At 39.9% G+C, this 18,731-nt stretch overlaps 1 protein-coding gene across 14 annotated transcripts; it reads right to left on the bottom strand.

Annotated features, from left to right (window-relative positions):
• Positions 1-15,637, bottom strand: LOC113026376 (calcitonin gene-related peptide 1). Of its 14 annotated transcripts, none has more exons than XM_080303757.1 (5): positions 15,448-15,623; positions 3,873-3,964; positions 2,869-3,003; positions 936-1,115; positions 1-730 (listed from the first exon to the last, which is right to left on the bottom strand). In XM_080303757.1, the coding sequence occupies exons 1-4, from the start codon at positions 15,457-15,459 to the stop codon at positions 956-958; spliced, it is 399 nt and encodes a 132-aa protein (XP_080159883.1). In that variant the 5' UTR covers positions 15,460-15,623; the 3' UTR covers positions 1-730; positions 936-955. The 14 variants fall into 14 exon arrangements, with proteins under 14 accessions (XP_080159883.1, XP_080159882.1, XP_026030869.1 ...); XM_080303756.1 differs by having other exon boundaries at positions 936-1,118; positions 15,448-15,499; XM_026175084.2 differs by lacking the exon at positions 15,448-15,623 and adding an exon at positions 5,011-5,173 and having other exon boundaries at positions 936-1,118.
• Positions 15,638-18,731: the final 3,094 nt, after the last annotated feature.

Raw genomic sequence — 18,731 nt, 5'->3', positions numbered from 1 at the left:
TGTATCTAAAATACATTTTAATCTTGCTGAAACTTGTTTTCACAATATTGTTTACAATATTAATTGGTCTTCATTTTCTGCATCCTCGCTCGGGTCTTCTTTATTGTCTCTAAACAGAAACTGTACAATCATGTTCATGTAAATTGTTCTACATCAAGGCACAAGACAACAGCCGTTGTGGGGGGGGCCTTGGGTATGCTGATCTTTAATGGCGTCCCTCTGGCACACAGGAAAAAAGGATACCCTCGGGAGGGAAGGGAATTATAAGCAATGTAGAAGTATGTATCTTAAATCGGGAGGTGAGGGAGTGGGGAGTGGGTCTGGGGTTGGGTTGGCATGGAAGAAATGTGCTCTGACGAGGTGATAAGCGGAAAAGAATAAAGTGATACCACTGCTGCTTTCATTTTATTTTCCAATGATACGGAAATATAAAAAAGAGGAATGATTAGGACTTTTTTTTCTTTCTTCAGGAGTTCATTTGTTCATGTACATAAAGTAAAGTGCCTTTTTTTTTTCTTTTTTTTTTTCTTATTTGCCAAAAGCAAAAGGCTTCACTAACAGGATGAAAATTAGGAGATGTCCCGTGGGGTCTTTTTTTTCCCCCTGTTCCTGGAGGAATGTGAAAGAGTGGATAAAGGGCCAGTTCAGTGTTAATTTTCTGGTCAATTTTGTTTTTCTTGATTTATCTTCTCAGGTTATTTCTGATGTTTTCTCGTCAGGTTCTCAACCCCTGAAAGACAGAAATGAACGAGACAGAAAAAAGAAAAAGGATGTAAATCTAAGCTGGCTCTTTGCGTCCGCGTGTAAGTTGGACAGTCGGAAATTTTTATCAATTTGTGAAATCAAAAATAAAATAAAATGTTGTTGTAAGTCTGAAATTCTTGAAGCCAAAGGAAATCTATAAAGAAAGTCATGATTGAAAAGGTGTTATTCACCATTTCCCAGATGGGAACGCTCACATCTGGATGCTTCTCCTCCGCCTGCCGAAAGCCTTGGCGCCGACATTGGTGGGGACGAAGTTGCTGTTACCCATTCCCCCCGACCGGCTGAGGAAGTCTGCCAGACGGTGAGTCACACAGGTTGCCGTGTTGCAGCCTCGCTTCTGTGCTGTAACGCTGCTTCAGGAGAACAGAAAGGGGCTTAACGAAAAGATTGGGCCACTGCCATCCATACAATAATGTAAGACACAGCTATACACATTAACGCTAACATCAAAGAACTGAAAGTACATCAAGTTTGGATTTACAGCTTAAAAACAGAATGCATCTGAGTGTTTGTCTTACCTTTGGACTCGGTGACAGCTTCAGACAAAATTTTAAAGGCTCTAAAACTCTTATTTAGGCCCATCATTTAAAATGGCCATTGACTGTCTGCATGGGTGGCTACATGTCTGTTTTAGAGTCCTTAAGAATGAAAATGACCTAAGCCTTCCTGGTAGAAAAATACGTTTATTGAACAACAAACATGGTGTCGCATGAGTGGATCATTTATTAACGTTTAGATTAAGTGATCGCTCTCAACTCTTGAGTTTCAGGGGCTTTGAAATGCCATCAAATTACTCCACATACAGTACACAGAGATGGATGTATGAATTGGCTCCTGAATTACACTTGTGAAAATCGTCTGAGATTACAGGGACAAATCATTCTCTGCCAAAAGAAATATGGGGGGGAGAAAAAGAACTGAAAAACTGCAGTTCAAAGTCATAATCTTCATGTCAATCAAGCAGGTAATATCAGCATGCACGTCCCATTCCAGAAAGAAACTGGGATGAGGAGAGGAAGATGACAGAAGAGAAGGACGGGGGAAAGAATGACAAAGGAAGAGGAGATGCGGGAAAAGTAAAAGCGGGTTTAATGGATGAGGAGGAAGGGGTTTAGATGCTTTCAAACGTCTCGCCGTAGCTTGCATAGCTGTCGCTCTCAGGCGCACTGCGCTTCTTGCCGGGCGTTCCTGCTCCCACGTTCGTGCGAGGGAAAGTCTGCAACTTGTGCAGCTCCTGAGACAGTTTACCCAACACACAGGTGCTGAGGTTGGAGCAGCGCTTGGTTAAGGGCCTGTCCATGCTGTCGAGGAGGGGACACACAAAACACATGCATAGAACAGGCTCATAGATACGGGGAAAACATGCGCTCTGTATCTCTTAAGCTTTTTTTCTCTCTTTCCATTCACGCATCATTTCACTCACATGCATTTCTTTCTCATGCCATTGCAGGTATAAACAAAGTAAAACATCCCAGGTCCTTACAGCATCATGCCACTCCCCCTGCCCTTCCCAACATTCAAAAACTTGTCATCCATCCCCTCATGCATCAGAACCTCCACCCCCACCCCAGTCAGCCTTTTACCCATAGAACAAACAGAAACCAGTTGCTTCCCACTGTCATGCAGCTCCACTTAATTGACATCATGCACACTTATTTGTTTTGTTAAGCATACAATGTTCACATGCCCGGCAGGCTGGTTCAAAATAGTAGTCTATCCACGCAAGTCAAAATCAAATGCATCCATGCGGGGGCAGGCTCATGACAGAGAATCGGGTTTTGTTTTTTGGGCTTTTTTTGGAGTCACATGTTAAAACTAAGATGTTATTCTTTGATCTGCCGAGAAGTACATACCTCCTGGCCTGACTGAACCCAAGTGGGGAACTAAAGAAATGTATTTCCAGCACATTAAAGTAAAAACAGGATTTGTTTCCCAATAACATCCCTAAAAAATAGCTTTTTTTAATTTTACCTTTTTATTTAGTCCAAAACCAGTTTCACTTTCCAGTTTCTCATTAGTCAAATCCTTGGCTGGTGGTTTCTGTGCAGGGTGGAAATGTTAAACTAATTTTCAAAGGTTAAACTAAATAAGATTCATCTGTACCTGTTTCCCTCAGTTGCCTGCTGCTCCAGCTCCTCCGCCGTCATCTGCACAAACTCCTTCACAATGGCGTTGAGTAACCTTCGCGCTTCGTAGTCCGTGAGCGTGACTCGGTCTGACATGGACTCTAAACCCGGTCTGTGGTTAGAAGTGGAGTGGGGGGGAATTTAGGGGTCAGAGTGGTTGAGGGGAGGGAAACGGCAATGAGATCAGCATTAATGGAAATGCTCCGCTAGGGTTACACCTGCAGTGAAAAAGGAGGGGTGGTGGGTTGAGTGGGGATGTTGGGGTGGGGTAAGGGACTGGTGGGGACTGGGGGGGTAACAGAGACGTCACCACCTCCGTGAGGAATGACGTCTGAGTCGGAGGGCCCCTGGCCAAAGCTGGGGGAAACAATCTGCAGAAAGTGCCCCTTGTGAGAAAGAAGCTGATGTATAACCAGCTTTAGAGTTATTACAAAATCAATAGCTTCATTGGAAAGGGGGGGCAGGAGGGGGAACTTGAGTGGGGACTCAAATTAATATATATATATCTCTCTATATATAGAAAGATATATGCATATATAGAGATAAAAACTGAATTACATTTGTTGTGTTTCCTGTGCTTTTAATTTAAGTACAACTTTATCCACTTATATTGGAAGTATTACAAGCAATACATATATTTAAATAATATATGTATTTCATTTAAAGCTACCATAGATTAAGACTAAACAGAACAACTACAATGTTCTTTTCTGCATACACACATTTATTTAACCTATGTTGTTACTATGGCGTTACTATACAACTTTCACATCTTACTCTATTTCTCCTGTTTAATAAAAAACATTTTATGTTTAAGTAAAAAAAAAAAAATTTAACCTGCAGAGTCTAAGTTCCAACATACTGTTTTTGCATAAACCCTGCCCATCTTTTCTACTGGTTGTTTGCAGTAAGTCTGTTGAGTTGCAGAGAAAAAGCAACTTAACAGTGAGAAGTGTAAAAGGCAATTTCCGTGTGTCTCACCTGGCAGGCGCGGCTTGTGAGCAGTACATCTGGCAAATGACCAGGGCGTACGCAACGAGGAAAGCAGAGATCTTCAACATAACCATGGTCCCCTACACGGCAAGAAAAAAAAACAAAAAACTCCACATCAGCTTCTTGTGCTTCCATTCACACTCACACACCACTGATACAAGAGCTCAAATCTCCTAAAAGTATAGCTACAAACCAGCATGCAACTAGAAACTGCCCTTGTCTAGTCTTCTTGTGTTGTCAGGAAGAAGGTGCAAAAAGTGTCATTCCCTGTGAGGCGAGCTTTAGTTCGCCTTACATCTGAGCTTACTGCTCTCAGCTCTTGTCCCCTGCTGAACAATGCTCCCCTGGCTCACACGCGCCTCCAAAACGGACCGTTCCTCCAAAATATCCAGCTGAGAGCAAAGAACAGGTAGTTCTCTCATGTCGTATGCTGCTGCTCCTGGTGTGTGTCATGCCTGTGTGGAGTGTATGCATGTGTGTGTGTGTGTGTGTGTGTGTGTGTGTGTGTGTGTGTGTGTGTGTGTGTGTGTGTGTGTGTAATGGTAGGAAGGGGTCCTACATTGTGCGATGCATGTATCACTTGCTAATGCTGGAGGAGGAGAAGTGAAGGGGGGGGGACTCCATGCTTGCCAGCTCCCTTGGGGACCAGTGCATTAGTGTAATGAGCTGCCAGCTCTCTCTCGCTCACTCACACACACACACACACACACACACACACACACACACACACACACACACACACACACACACACACACACACACACACACACACTACCTTAAAACAACACACACTCACTCAACCCTGATTTCTCCTGCCCATTTTCCTCTGTCACTTGCTCTTCTTTACTTAAGCTTCTTCTCATTTTCGAGTGCCTGCCTTCTCATTCACGCTTTCCTTCTGTTGAAGCAGCGCACTGGACCTTCACAAAATGAGCAGGGGTAACCCGGTGGCCACACTCCATGCCCATAACCACCACTGTCACATCACCGTCTTACATAATGACTCTGGCTGCACATTGCATCTGACACACACACACACACACACACACACATGCCACCACCCTATAAGTAACAATTTCAGTCTAGTTGTAAAACTTCTAACACAACATCAAAAGTTGTCACTTACCTTCAGCGATAATCACCCAGCAAAATAAAAAATAAATATATATCTCTATGAAGCTCTATGCAAACCACAATAAAGTTGACTTTCTCTCAACTTAGTGAACAACTCTTGATTCTGTTGCGTGCAGTGCCAACGCACCAGCCTATATACCCCACCACTTGGATTTGTGCATTGACTGTGTAGGTGTTTAATTATCTGATGCCAGCCAATCGCATTGCTCTGATGCTAAAGCGAGCCAATGGGATTCCTCCTCTCAGTCCTGGCTCACTAATAAGAGATATGGCTTTGCGTTTACGTCATTCCTCAGTCACTAAGTGCTCCATTCACAAAATCCACCAGTCATTTGGACCATTTGCTATCCCCAATTTGCATTGATGTCATTAATTAAATAGGAGGCAAAGCAAACTGGTGTCCGTGGAGAAGCAACACCAGCAATAAATATTTTAAGAACTTTCAAAAAAATGTTACAATTCATGCTATATCCCAAATGCCAAATCAATAAGCCCCCCCACATTCCCCCACAACTCCACCCAACCGTGTAAGCACTTGCAGGCGGGGCCATCTGCTGGGGATGGATGTATACTACAGTGATGCACTCTTAGGTTCTTCATTCATAATGCTGCTCAGATAACAACAGCTTCAGCACTACACCCAGCCCAGTGTAGACTATCTACAGTCAGCTTATGTAATCGAATCATCTTCTTATTGATTTGATTTGAGGCCATATCATCTGCTTCGCTAGAACTTATAGAGTCATGGCACTTTGCATATCAAAGTTTCTGTTTAAGTACTTTCAGTCTACAAAGCAACTGTGCAATTGTTATCTTATCCAATTCAATCTGTTATCAGTATGATTCACTTTAAACATGGTCCCACTCTCACAAAAGCTTCTGCTTGTGCTCTGTTTGCAGTACAACTCGAGCTAAGTATGACAACTTCCCTTCCCACAACAGTGAAACATCAAAGTGTATTGAGTTAATAAAAGTGATACCACAGTCACTTAATGATCGCTGCTGCCCGGGCCTCCTCCCACACACTGAGCAAACGAGTTGTCCTCTGTAAAGACCAAATCGATGACAGACTCCGACAAGAGCCGTTTCTCAAAAGCAATTACACAACTGTTTGCCGTGGACCATCCTCTCTATTCCCTTCCTTTTCATTAGTGCACAGGCTGTGTGTTTTTGTGTGTTGTGTTCACTCCTATTTTACTGCGCATACCAAAACCTTTTTTATTTATGTGTCTGTTTGAAATGAATGCATATCTGTCTGTGTGCACTCACAAGCACTGCATAGTGGACAAAATGAATGGGCGTCCAGTAGGGGTGTGTGTGTGTGTGTGTGTGTAAGATTATCTGTCGGACTAAAAGAAGGGGAGGGTTTGCCTCTCCATGTCTGCGTCATAGAGGAACCCCATTAGGCAGGATGAGCCTTTTAGTGCTATTGAGCCACAAGACTCAGCCATGTCAGACGTTAAATCAGAGCTGAATAGACAGCTGCCTGGTCTCAAGCCACATCCGTGCACCTGCATTGCTACCTGCATAACTCATGCGGTGATGGAAGAATACTGGGAGTCAGCAGGCACTCTCAGATCAGCGTCACTTATTTTACCTTCCTTTGAGTGTTTATTTCTGATGTACACTGGGTCACGGAAAAGTTTAAATGAGTTCCTATTGAGGTGAGTAAAAACAAAATCTTTAACCATCCCTTAGTAAGACTGCTTCTGACCCCACCACCACCCCCACCCCGAGCTATACACATATTTCAACTGCTGCTTTTAAAGGGAGCCATGTAAAATGGAGCATTATAACATTCATGGAGCTAGAATTTGTTGCAAGATAAATGAATTTTCCCACTTCCCCACTCGAGTGCACAGACATTAAAAGAAAGCTCCAAATGGACTCAGGGAGGACGAGAAAAAGGATTGTCTGAGGTGTCCACAGGTGTGGGACAGAACGGGTCTACAAGGGAGTATAATCACAGCCTTACTTTAGTTATTTAATGCTTTTGGATAACTGAGGAGCTTAAATATGTCAATAAACATATGAGTGTGTGAAAGTGTGCATAGAAAACACACACACACACACACACACACACAAACAGAGAGAGAAAACAAATGATTAGGAAAAAATCTGTTTATTAAGATGAGTATTTGTCCACTGTAAGCACTTGTGTGTTTGTACGTCTCTCTGCCCTTTAAAAATGGACTCGACAAAGAGAGCATGGAGCAGCTGTGTCATGGTTAAAAATAAAGGTTTTTATAGGTGCCCTTTTTTAGTTTTCACCTGACATCATATGGTTTTAACACTCAGTGGCCAAGTACATCTGTTTAACTGCTACTGACAACAACTGACTGTCTTTATTCAAGTAGACATGGTCAAGATTGCCTGATGTTCAAATTGTGCTTGGAATGGAAATAAATGTAAAGTACTTTGAATGTGTGATGGTTGCTTGAGGAACCAAATGCAGACTGCAGCAGATGAAGGTGAAGCTGAGTGTTTATTGCTGAGCTTATGAAAGCATTTAAGTCCAAAAACAGAAAGAAATAACTGGAAAACATTAGTGAGAGCACAACTACATGGGGCAACTAGACAAAGGACAGGAGGAGACTTAGACACAAGAGGTAATAAGGGAAGAGGAGATAAAGATACTATCAAAATAAAACAGGAAGTAATTGCACATAGATACAAGGCTTATATACAACTTTGAGGAAAAAAACAAGACATGGGGGGATTCTAGGTTCAAACTTTTAGAGGGGCTCATTTTCACTTTTTCAAACCTCATTTCACTTTACAGTGTTGCCTTCAAAAGAAACTTAATTAGTCGGATGACCTATTGCAGTGTCTAAGAATAATTCAGGATGAATAATCACAGATTTCAATATGATGAACTAGTTTTAAAGTGGACGCTTAAGTTATCAATGATCAAAAGCTCAGTCATGCTGACCACAACTTTCTTAAGTAAGTTAACCAATGATTTGCAGCAAAGCAGATAAGAGGAGAAACATGCACAGTGTTGTTTCAGTGTCTTAACGACCCAGAGGCCATTCACACAGACATCAAGTGCTTAAAGTAGCATTATTCAGTACAGAAACTATAAAATCACCATGCTACTTCATGCACCTTGACAAGAAGCAAACTGGAAATAAAGCTGCTTTCAAATTAAGGTTTTTTGAATTCATACAAAACCCTCTGATTAATGTACAAAGTCAGCACAGAGCATCATGTACCCCAGCTCCAAGAGTAGATAGTGTGATAGTGATAGATACCGTACAATATAAAGCGCCTTGAGGTGACTGTTGTTGTGATTTGGCGCTATATAAATAAAATTTATTTGAAATTAATTGAATTGAATTAGATAGATTTTCTGTCACATGAATGTAGTGGCAAGCATGTTGAAGCCATGCTTAGTGATATGAATCCTGTAAAATACCACTATTCATATGAATGGATATGTTCTAGAATGCCCAAGTTTGCTACTGTAAAGCACACAAAACATGTAAAATTGCTCTTCTACAACCTCTCTGTCCTCCTTCTCTCCCTCCAGGCTTTTCATTTCTTCTTTGCACTGACAGTCACACACAAATATATTGTATTCAACTAGAAAATAACAAAAAGATAATCATATAATAATTATTATGAGAGCAGGTTAAGAGTTTCACATTTCATAACATTATAACACACTGCTTAGTTATGTGAAATCAATGAATGTGGAAATAAAAACAGAAGCTACGTCGACTTTATAATTTTTTATTGACTTTTTGCTCCTTGGTCTCTCCCTTTCTCTCCCTCTCGCTCCTCCTCTCTCAGTGTTTGTGCTGTCACCCAAAAATGAAACGTAACAGTGAAAGAGAATTTACAACTCAATAAAAGGCATAAACGGATCCATATCAATTTACTGCAATATACAGCTGCTGGCCATTGACATGTACTGCCTACTGATTTACTTTCGCCTGGAACTGGAGTTGTACTGTAAACATACAATGAATCCTAATTTGCCCAGAATAGGAATAGAAATCGTAACCAAACTAAAATGATAAAATCAGTCGGCTGATTGGCTGATCACAAGCAACATAACACTAGACTAATAGCTCTAACAGCTACAATGAGCTAATTAGGTCTGGTGATCTAGCTTACTTTAACTTTTTTATGCTCTTTAGGGAACAAATAAAAATAAGGAGACACTTTGTAAGTCACAGCAGCTTCCCTGTATGATCAGAACAGTTTACATTTCAGGTAAAGTGTGTTTTAAATCTGCACTACTCATTTGTGTCATGAAATTACCTCTTCATCTTTCTGCCACAGCAATGCAAACCTGATATATTAATGATGAGCCACTCTGTTGATGCAGTGCCTCTATTTGGGTGCACTGTAACATCATGACATCAAGAACAGTGGGGATTAAAACCTTTTTCATTATAACCTGTAACATCTTCAATAGACAAGTTGGGAAAATACAGTGTTTGAAGACAATGTGAAAAAAACAGGGAGGTTATGGGTTACCCTGAAATCTAGGGGCGCTTGAACACCCTTGAACACCCTTGAATACCCTTTAAAATTTCTACAGTAAACTTAGGTGTGAATGAAACTATACCAAATAACCCTGAAGCAGAATACTAATGGAAATAATCATTTAGGAAAAACAAATAAATGAGACTCAAAATTGTAAAAAGCTACTAATCAAACCAAATGGGCATTAAACAATAAGCAAGAATTCAACAGTTCACAGCTGAAAACCCTGGCTCCAAACCCCAGGACCACAACAGGTCTCTGGGCAAAAATGCCTTGTTAATGTCAGAGGTCGGAGGACCAGATTGCTTTAAGCTGTTAAGAGGGGAATGTTAACTCAAACAACTACTCATTACAACCAAGGAATGAAGAAGGACTTGAAGGCACAACACAAACCTCATGGCAGATGGGCTACAAGACTGCACCAGCTGCCACCCGGTCAGCAGGACAGTTTAAACAGACTCACCAAAATGAAACAAATGAGAATTGGAAAAGACACGGGCTGGTCTGCAGCAATATTTGAATGGTAGGGACAGAATTTGGTATAAACAACATGACAGCTTGGATTGATCCAGCTAAATATCAACGGTTCAGGTTGGTGGTCAAAAAATGGCACGTGATAAAGCTCAGATCATGTCAAACTGGTTTCTTGGACATGATACTGAGCTCACCGTACTCAAATAGCCTTCGGGTCCAGCAGTTCTCAATCCCCCGGAGCACCTTTGAGAGGTGGTGGAAGGAGAGTCACATCATGGATGTGCAGCAAACAAATCTGCAGCAATTGTGCGATGCCATTATATTAATACAAACCAAAATCTCAGATAAATGTTTTGTAATCGATGACAGGCAAAGATTCAACTTGTCAACTTGTCCCACAAAGAATTAAAGCACTTCTGAAAACAAAAGGGAATTCAACCCAATACTAACAAGGTGTACCTAATAAAGTGAGCAGTGAGTGAATGTCACGTGAGCAAATACAGACAGACTCACAAACACAAACACACACACGTCTTTGGAGGCCAAACATCCAGTGAATCCTCTGCGTGCACTCGGCATGCTTACGTACACGTGCTCATGTTTTTTAGCATTGGTTTTCCTTCTGGGTCATCTGTATCACACTTCACCCGGGGGAGCTTTCAGCACAGACCACCCTGTCCCTTTAAAGTTTCCCTTCAATTCTTGAAAAACTTTGAAGCACTGAGTCAATACAGTAACCTTTGAAGAACCCTCAGCTTAGATCAACACACTCACCCTAGTGTAAGTTATCACTGGGAACACAACTGCTCCTGAGGTAATGTTAGATGTTGCCAAACGTGCTACATTTACACACAGAGAAATGAATGGTGTCATTGCTGAACATGTGAGGCTCCCCGTAATGTCTCAGTGTAAGTTTGAGTTAGTTAAAAGTGTGATGTAGAGGTGTTCGGTTTGCTGCACACTAATGAATCACAGCATGAATTTAAATACACACAAGAGACACGTGTAGAACTTTCTGCTGGATATATCGTGATTTTGTATCTGACTGGGCAAAGCACCTATTTCCCGTCTACAACTGCCTTCCATGACGGTTGTGTAGAACGTATTTTTTTCAAAAAGGGTGATTTTGTGAATTCACAAATGTCATCTTCCCACTGAAATCTGAAAATGTTGAAATTTCCCAAAATCTGGTGATAAGTGGTTTTGACTGTACTTTACCTGTCAGCAGGTGATGTATAAGTGTCCCTACAGCTGCAGTAGCTAGTCAGTTAAATGAATCATTCTAGTTATAGTTTAAACAGTGCTCTCATCTAACTATATAGTAAGTACTCTTAATGCAGCTCATAGAAAATTGGACAAAAGCCACGAAGCTCATATTTTGGGCTGTGCAAACTAAGCTATTTAACTATGTTTCCTTGGGGTTGATTGTGATTACTTTTTTGCATTTCATAACCTTAATTATAATCACTGAAAATAAACAAGTTTATTGAAACTGAAAACAGAAATTGTTGCCATATTTACAATTTCAAATGGGAAATGCTCTTATTGTGTTGGTCTTTTCTGTTCTTAGATACTCACCTACCAAACAGCCTTAATCATTATAAGTTGAGCTGAGTTGAGTTGAGAAGTACTTTTATTTGTCAGTTGCAGTTCCCCGCAACTGAGATGACAGACCTTGCTGACCGTACATACAATACACAGACATCACATTGGGGAGACGGGTCAGGCTAAGTAGCAAAAAGGAAAAACAATGAAATATGTAACACATAAGGGCAGTTCAGGAGAAAATGATCCCCAAAAGGGAGTCAGCATGATGAGAAAACAAAAACTCCATAGCACATAAGAAGCACAGATATCATCACACAGTAAGACTAAAGCATAAAGTCTATGACATCTTTTTTAGTTTTCTGTTTTCTCCACCCATCGTGTTACGTGGAGATGCCACAAATTTCCTGTAACAGAGCCATATTTACACTGTGATGGCTGCAAATCCCTACTTTTTCCCTCCTTTAGACGCAGATTTTTCTTTCAGTCTGTGTACTGTATATGCCTCTCCCAGGACTGTAACACTGTACCTGTACACTAGAGCCATGCACTGAGTTTTCTCCAGTAACCTGCAGGGCTAAAGATGAAGCAAGGTGCTCAAAAGCCTTCTTGAGGATGACTCTAAAACCAAGTCAGTCTCCATAGATCCCACTTTAGAGTAAATATATTGGGATTCTGAAAACATGTAAAAATCCTTCCCAACAGGTTTTTAATGGGACATTATGATATATTAGTTGCTAGTTTTCTCTGTTGCTCAATATAGAAATTTGCCTACTGCCAACCACTAGTATCAGTATAAACTAACTATTTTCAGGCCTTTTCGGGTTTATTTTTAAGCACATAGCTTCCAGTTGAGTTTATTTCCATTACTGCTTGGTGTCCTTATTTTACAACTCTGGATGCCGGCAGGCTGACCCACATTATGCCTCCAAGCTTTGCTCTGGCTCAGAACATAGCTACTACATAAACCAAATAAACATCATTCCGTGGTTTTAAAATGACCAATCAAATAAAGAATGATGTCATGCTCCCGTAATGGAATATCAAGGTGGCCAGCAGTTGCCTCGATACTCCATTATGAGGCTAAACCACAAGACATTGTGTTTGTTCAAGGGGCACAGCTCTCTGCTGACAGCTGTTGCTCCTGCTGTCTCCACCTACATAAAACAATTAGGGTGAACTTAGCTTGATATTGGATATTGGATCTTCACCGGATATTTGTTTTTTCACTTTCAATAACTTAACGAAAGCAAACAATTAAAACTAGAGTAATGATTGCATCTTGTTTCTTAGAAAAGAGAGAACAATTTACAACCACTGGTTTTAATACTTAAAGTGCCGTCCACGAATAAATGGAAGCACACTGGTTCACACCAGTTCTCTGGAGCTTGATGAAGGACATTCTGAGAAAAGGAGGAAATAACTACATAGCCAATGGATACAGATGACTGACTTTTTAATACTCTTGAGGATGCTTTCTCTTGTCGCCCAGCAATTATTCTGCATCACGCTTGAGCATATTGTCAGTCACTGAAGGCTATTATTACATTTTAACGTTGCTACAACATCTCAAAGTTAAAAATATCCTGAAGTCCTAATGTCACTTTCATTACTTATAAGATGGTAGTATCATTTATGTTGTACACAGGTCAGATTAAAATTCTTTGTATTAATTGCATTTCTGTTGTGATATTTCTGAACAGAATCCATGTCAAAAGTTGTTTCTGAAGGTGCATTATTTTATTGCATAGCCATGAAAAGTTTAAACTTGCTGTGCATACATCTGACTAATATGAGTACAGCATATGAATACAGACAGGTTCATACATAATGCTTTTCTACTCTATTTGAGCACTCAAAGCACTTTATACAACAGGCATCTTTCACTCAAGTACTTCTTTCCAGCTTCCAAGTGCTTTCTATCAAACACTCACACTCCAGCTACTTAGTGCAACTGAAGTTCAGTGTTTTGCCCAAGTACCGTTTCTCAGAGTGGAGCAACCAGGGAATGAACCACCAACACTTGGATTAGTACATGACCTGCGCCCTATCTCCTCCTTAACAGGTTTGCCAATCTCAACTCAAACTTTGCACCAACATCATCACACATACAGAGATTATTAAAATTAACGTTTTCAGAAAAGACTTATTATAAATCCCAATTCATTGGATTCTTTTGGTCATTATCGCCCTGCCAATAAGATTTTACGTTCTCCATTTGTATTTGTTTCATGTTCAATGTGTTGCCTGTACATAACTTTACTGTCACCAACATTTGTTTTCCTGATGGGGTTTTGTTTGAGTCACCACTCAATATGGAATAAAGAAAGTGCAGGAGACTAGTTACTTGAAATGTACATTCAGGTTCTTAGGAGACCGTTAAATCACTCTCCAACAAAAAATAAAAAAATAAAAAAATCTAGAGGTAAGAGACTAAATGTGAATTTTCTCTATTAACTGTGACACCATTAGACACAACAAAAACACAAGGATCATGTCAAGGATACGAGAAAGATCAAAGCAACGATATTTCCCATTTTCAATATTTACCTTTTATTTTTACATCCAACGTTTGCAAATTACCTGACATTAGTGGACAATTACCATTGCACAAAAGCTAGACACTGATGCAGACATCAAGGACATGCCATAATATACTGATAGAGAAGGTCCACATCTACACCTATGGCACTACAGCATATAAATGTGAGGAGTGATCTGCATTCATCTATAACTAAATAACTTCTAATTATAGACAAACTCAATTTGACTAATCATTCATAGTCACATCTGTGATAATGACTTAAGTAATGTGTTCCACCTAAGGAGATGGGACTGATATTATAGGTTGCAGAGTGTGATATAGTGAGCACACTAGGTTACTTTGGTTTATTGCTGTTGTTACTTTCTTGGCTAATGTAAACCTGAAACATGTGGAGTTATGGATTTGACTATACATGGAGAAAATGAAGATAAAGGTGGGACTGTTTGTAGAAATGCCAGAACCAGCAATAACCATCTTTAAGTTGTCTGATGGCTTTTAACTAGAGGGAGGAGAATGCATCAGTTTTGTAGCATGTAAATTAGTGCTTGCTTGGATACTTAAAGCAATCACATTGTTATTATTGATTAATCTTATTAATTTTAAAACCAATCATTATTTCAAAAAATGTCTGAAATTTTTAAAAACACCTGGTCATCACTTTGCCTTTTTTTTATTCACTCAATAAATGTAGAAAAAATAAAGAAGATGCTCTTTGTGTCAAAAACTAACAACTTCAACGTTCCCTCAGGACCTCGAACTAATGATCATAACATTCACTCATTTAGTCATACTGCTTGAAATGACCCTACGATAAGTGTTCCAGAAGTACATATTACAAGTTAGGTGGGGGCATGGGTAGTGGCACAATTCCTCCTACTTTCAACCAGGAAACTGTAATTTAAGTTATGTCTGTAACCACTTCAAAGTGTTACTCATGGTTGTATAAGGATTACTTGAGTATTGCTAGCTTAAAGCAAGATGTAAACATGGGGTACGATAACTGCATAAGGACAAACAGCCTATCGGTACAGTCTCAAATGTTGCAGCACAACGGGCATAATTGGTAACCAAGAAGAAGGTTTAAGAAGACTCCAAAAAGTCTTAGGGGTGTTTCTTTGAGATCAATAGTTTTGCTGACGCACAGAAAAAGACTGATCTTCTACAAGGACCTTTGGTAGCTCCGTAAAAAACAAAAAAAAACAAAACAAAAAAATACAAAGTTAACAAGAGCCAACTTAACAAGCTGTGAATATAACCAGTATTCCAATGTCATACTTCTCCAAGTACAGAAACTATAAATAATCATTAAAAGGATGGAGTGTTGATTGGGTCAAAGCTGGGTGATATGATCTATACAGCACTGCTCACCGCTGGGCACATCCCAGTCAGTTAAGGGCAGGTCCATCCAGATAAATCACTTCCTGGGGAGAAAGAAAGACGAAACAGCACTTAAGTCATTATCCAACTGCAGCCTCCTGTAATGGCTCTCAATCTCCAAATCTAATCAGTGGCTTGCCACCACAAAGAAAGCTAGCCACCTGATTAAATGAGAGTTCAAATGAAGGAACTGGTGTCACTTTGTGGTTTTACATCAGGACGAACAGGGATGGTGTTTAAACACCTGGGGCGACGTGTCCATCAGGATTAACAAGAACGGTCTTTAGTAAAGGATGTGTACCTTCTAGCAGGTGTTAACACTCCCAGAGCACGCTGTCTTGTTTGTTCAACCGGAAGAACAAGAGTGACTGAGCAGAAGGTCGTGCTAGTACTCTGGGATAGGTCATCAGTAAAAGAAACATGTTAAATGTCAAGGATGCGAGCAGGGCAGCCGACGTTTCCAGGCGTTTGCTTTTGTTCATCCCCAAGACATTAAGGAGATTACATTCAATTGTTAAAACCTCAAAGCATCAATCAGGGGCCTTTTGCATTGCAGCGTAGGAGGGATGTTGGCACTCTGACTGACTCACTGTCTGAACCCCCTGGGCTTGCTTGTATCTACTCCACATTCATTCAAGAAAAAGAAGCAAACAAGAAAAAGAGACCTCTCAGCAATCAATAGCTAGACACTTACAAATGCTGTGGACGTATAAAGCAACACTGAGGAGACTTTGTGCTTCCGAAAAGTGCCTGTTGTGGCTCCTATTTATCATGATTACACAAGAATGAATGAAGTGACTTGACTTGTAGAAATATGGTAGCAAGAATTTGAGTTGTGTGAAGATTTTGCTTGCCAGCCAGACTATATAAAACATTAGGATTCTGTTTCCCAGACATGGATTAGGCCTAGTGTAGGCTTTTTTCCCCCCAGTGGAGATCTTGATTTAATTATTATTTTAGTCATTTAATAATTTATTTCATGCACAAATATTTTCATATAAAAGAAAGCTAGCAGACTTAGATGCTTACGCACATGCAGCTTAGCTTTGGTTTGGATTCATTCCATTTCTGGGACTTTCTAGATGAAGACTGAAGGCAGCACTGGGCCAATCAATGGTATTGTGGAAAGTCTAATAAGGCAGTTAGATGAGAACACTGTTTAAACCTCACCTATGCTGAAACGATTAAATTATTTGTAGTTTAGCAAATCCTTTTCAGTCTAAAACCACAGAATTTCAACCAGAAAGAGCAAGTGCTGTGAAAACATTGAAGTGATGAAGGACCAGCAGTCATCTTGCAATCCCTTTTGCCAGAAACTATATATAGAATCGAGCTAAATTTAAAACCTAGTTGACACACTTGATATAACTGGTAAACAATCAGGGCGGCTATCAGTCACCTATACTTATTAAAGCAGAGCACAATTGTGCCCTTTTAACTTATCGATACCAATGAGATCTTGTGTAGTGCAACCATTATAGCTGCTTGAATACTCTGTATCTTAGGAAAGAGCAGAGTGACTCAGGCTGGTACCCTGTCAAAAGCTGGGCAGAGGCAAGCAGTTCCTCTGAAGTATCTTAAGGAAACTTGGCTCTCATCTTTGGAGTCATTTCAGATTCAATCACACTTGATCAACTTGGACTGCATCCCGTGGTATTTATAGAAAGTTAAACGTTATGCGGTTATAAAGCCTGGCCGAAACCCAAGAATCTGCCATCGTTTCTGCCTCTGCAGCAAAGCTGAGAGTTGGAAATTTCCAGCTTTTAGTGTGGCTCAGAGATGCTTAAATTACAATGAAACTGAGGAAGAAAATCTTCATGAAGAGGAAACATAATATACATTTAAAATGTGCTATTCTTTTGCAAGTTCAACTTGTATATCATTTCCAGGAAAGGTCTAAGCTATTACCTCTGTCTTGAATGTTTCTTTTGCCTGTTTTGCATTATTTTGTGCATTCTGTAGTCATCATCCCTTTAAAAAACTTGCTCTCATTTCCAGAGAAAAATACTGCAATTGTGGACCATTAAATTCCCGATCCACGAACTTGATCTTTCGCTTGTTATGTCACTCTTGTTGAGTTAAAAGAGTCTACCAGTTAATGGTTCAGTCGGCCTGGCAATGAAATTAATATAGTGTGTTCAGCCCTTGCATTTTTTCCCTCTGCCACCAGAAATGGGACAGTTTTTCCAATCAGTCAAATGCAGTTAAAAGCACCCTTCACTCGTAAAAGCCATTATTGTGACATGATGGATCCTGAAGCACAAGAGGCCATTAAGGGAGTTTAATGAATAGATTAGTAAGAGCAGCCAGGTGTCTCTAGAACAACACTTGATCACACGCCCACCGAAGTTCAAATTGTGGCATTGCCAGCTGGTGTGTGTATAAATACAAAATCTGATTTTATTTTTTTTTAGAAAAACTGTGATTTTTTTTTATTACAGCCTATTAAAATCTGGCACAGAAAGGCTTCACTGAAGATATAAACTACTGCTTAAAGATTTGGGATCATCCAGTAAATGTCATATTTTTGATCAAAGCTACTACTGCTTTCATTCACCAAATGAGTTGCAAAGTGAATAGTGAATATATCCAAGACATTGACAAGGTTGTAAGTAAGGATTTTATTTTTATCTGTCACCCTGTCAATTTGTTGAACTAATCTAAAAAAAAAACTTTCCCTGATGCTCAATCAAGCACTTTTCACAAGTTGGATTAGCTTGATGGGCCTTTCTCATCACAGCCAATAATACAACAATTCTCTGTGGGGTTTAGGTAACTGTGCTGGCCATTTCACTGTAGACAAAAACAAGCTGCTTGCTTCTTTTCTCAGTGGTTATTGTATAGTTTGGAGCTGAGATTTGGGTCATTTTACAAAGGTCAGAGTAAATTAGCTCCATGGGATATGGCATTGTAAAATCAAGTGACTTCCTTGCTCAAGATCCCATTTCTCATGTCAAAGTAACCTCAAACCATCACATGTCTTTAACATGCTTTACAGGTGGAAGTGACTCATCCTCCTCCATGTTTTTATGAGTCATTCATCTCACAAATGACCCCAAACCCTAGAACTTGGGTTCATTTGTCCACAATATAAACCTTTAAAGACTGAACCATGAAATAATTGACAGAAATCTGCATATCAAAGTTTAAATTTGTATCTTATGTTTATTTAGTTTTGTTTTGTTTTTTGGGGGGGGGGTTGGCAATTTATTGCTTAAAAATATATTGCGCAATTTATTTCTTTTTGGCTGGGGATCATACTGATGATCACAAAA

Source organism: Astatotilapia calliptera, chromosome 7, assembly GCF_964374335.1.
Source record: "Astatotilapia calliptera chromosome 7, fAstCal68.1, whole genome shotgun sequence".
NCBI lineage: Eukaryota > Metazoa > Chordata > Actinopteri > Cichliformes > Cichlidae > Astatotilapia > Astatotilapia calliptera.
This window is presented reverse-complemented; position numbering and strand designations above follow the sequence as displayed.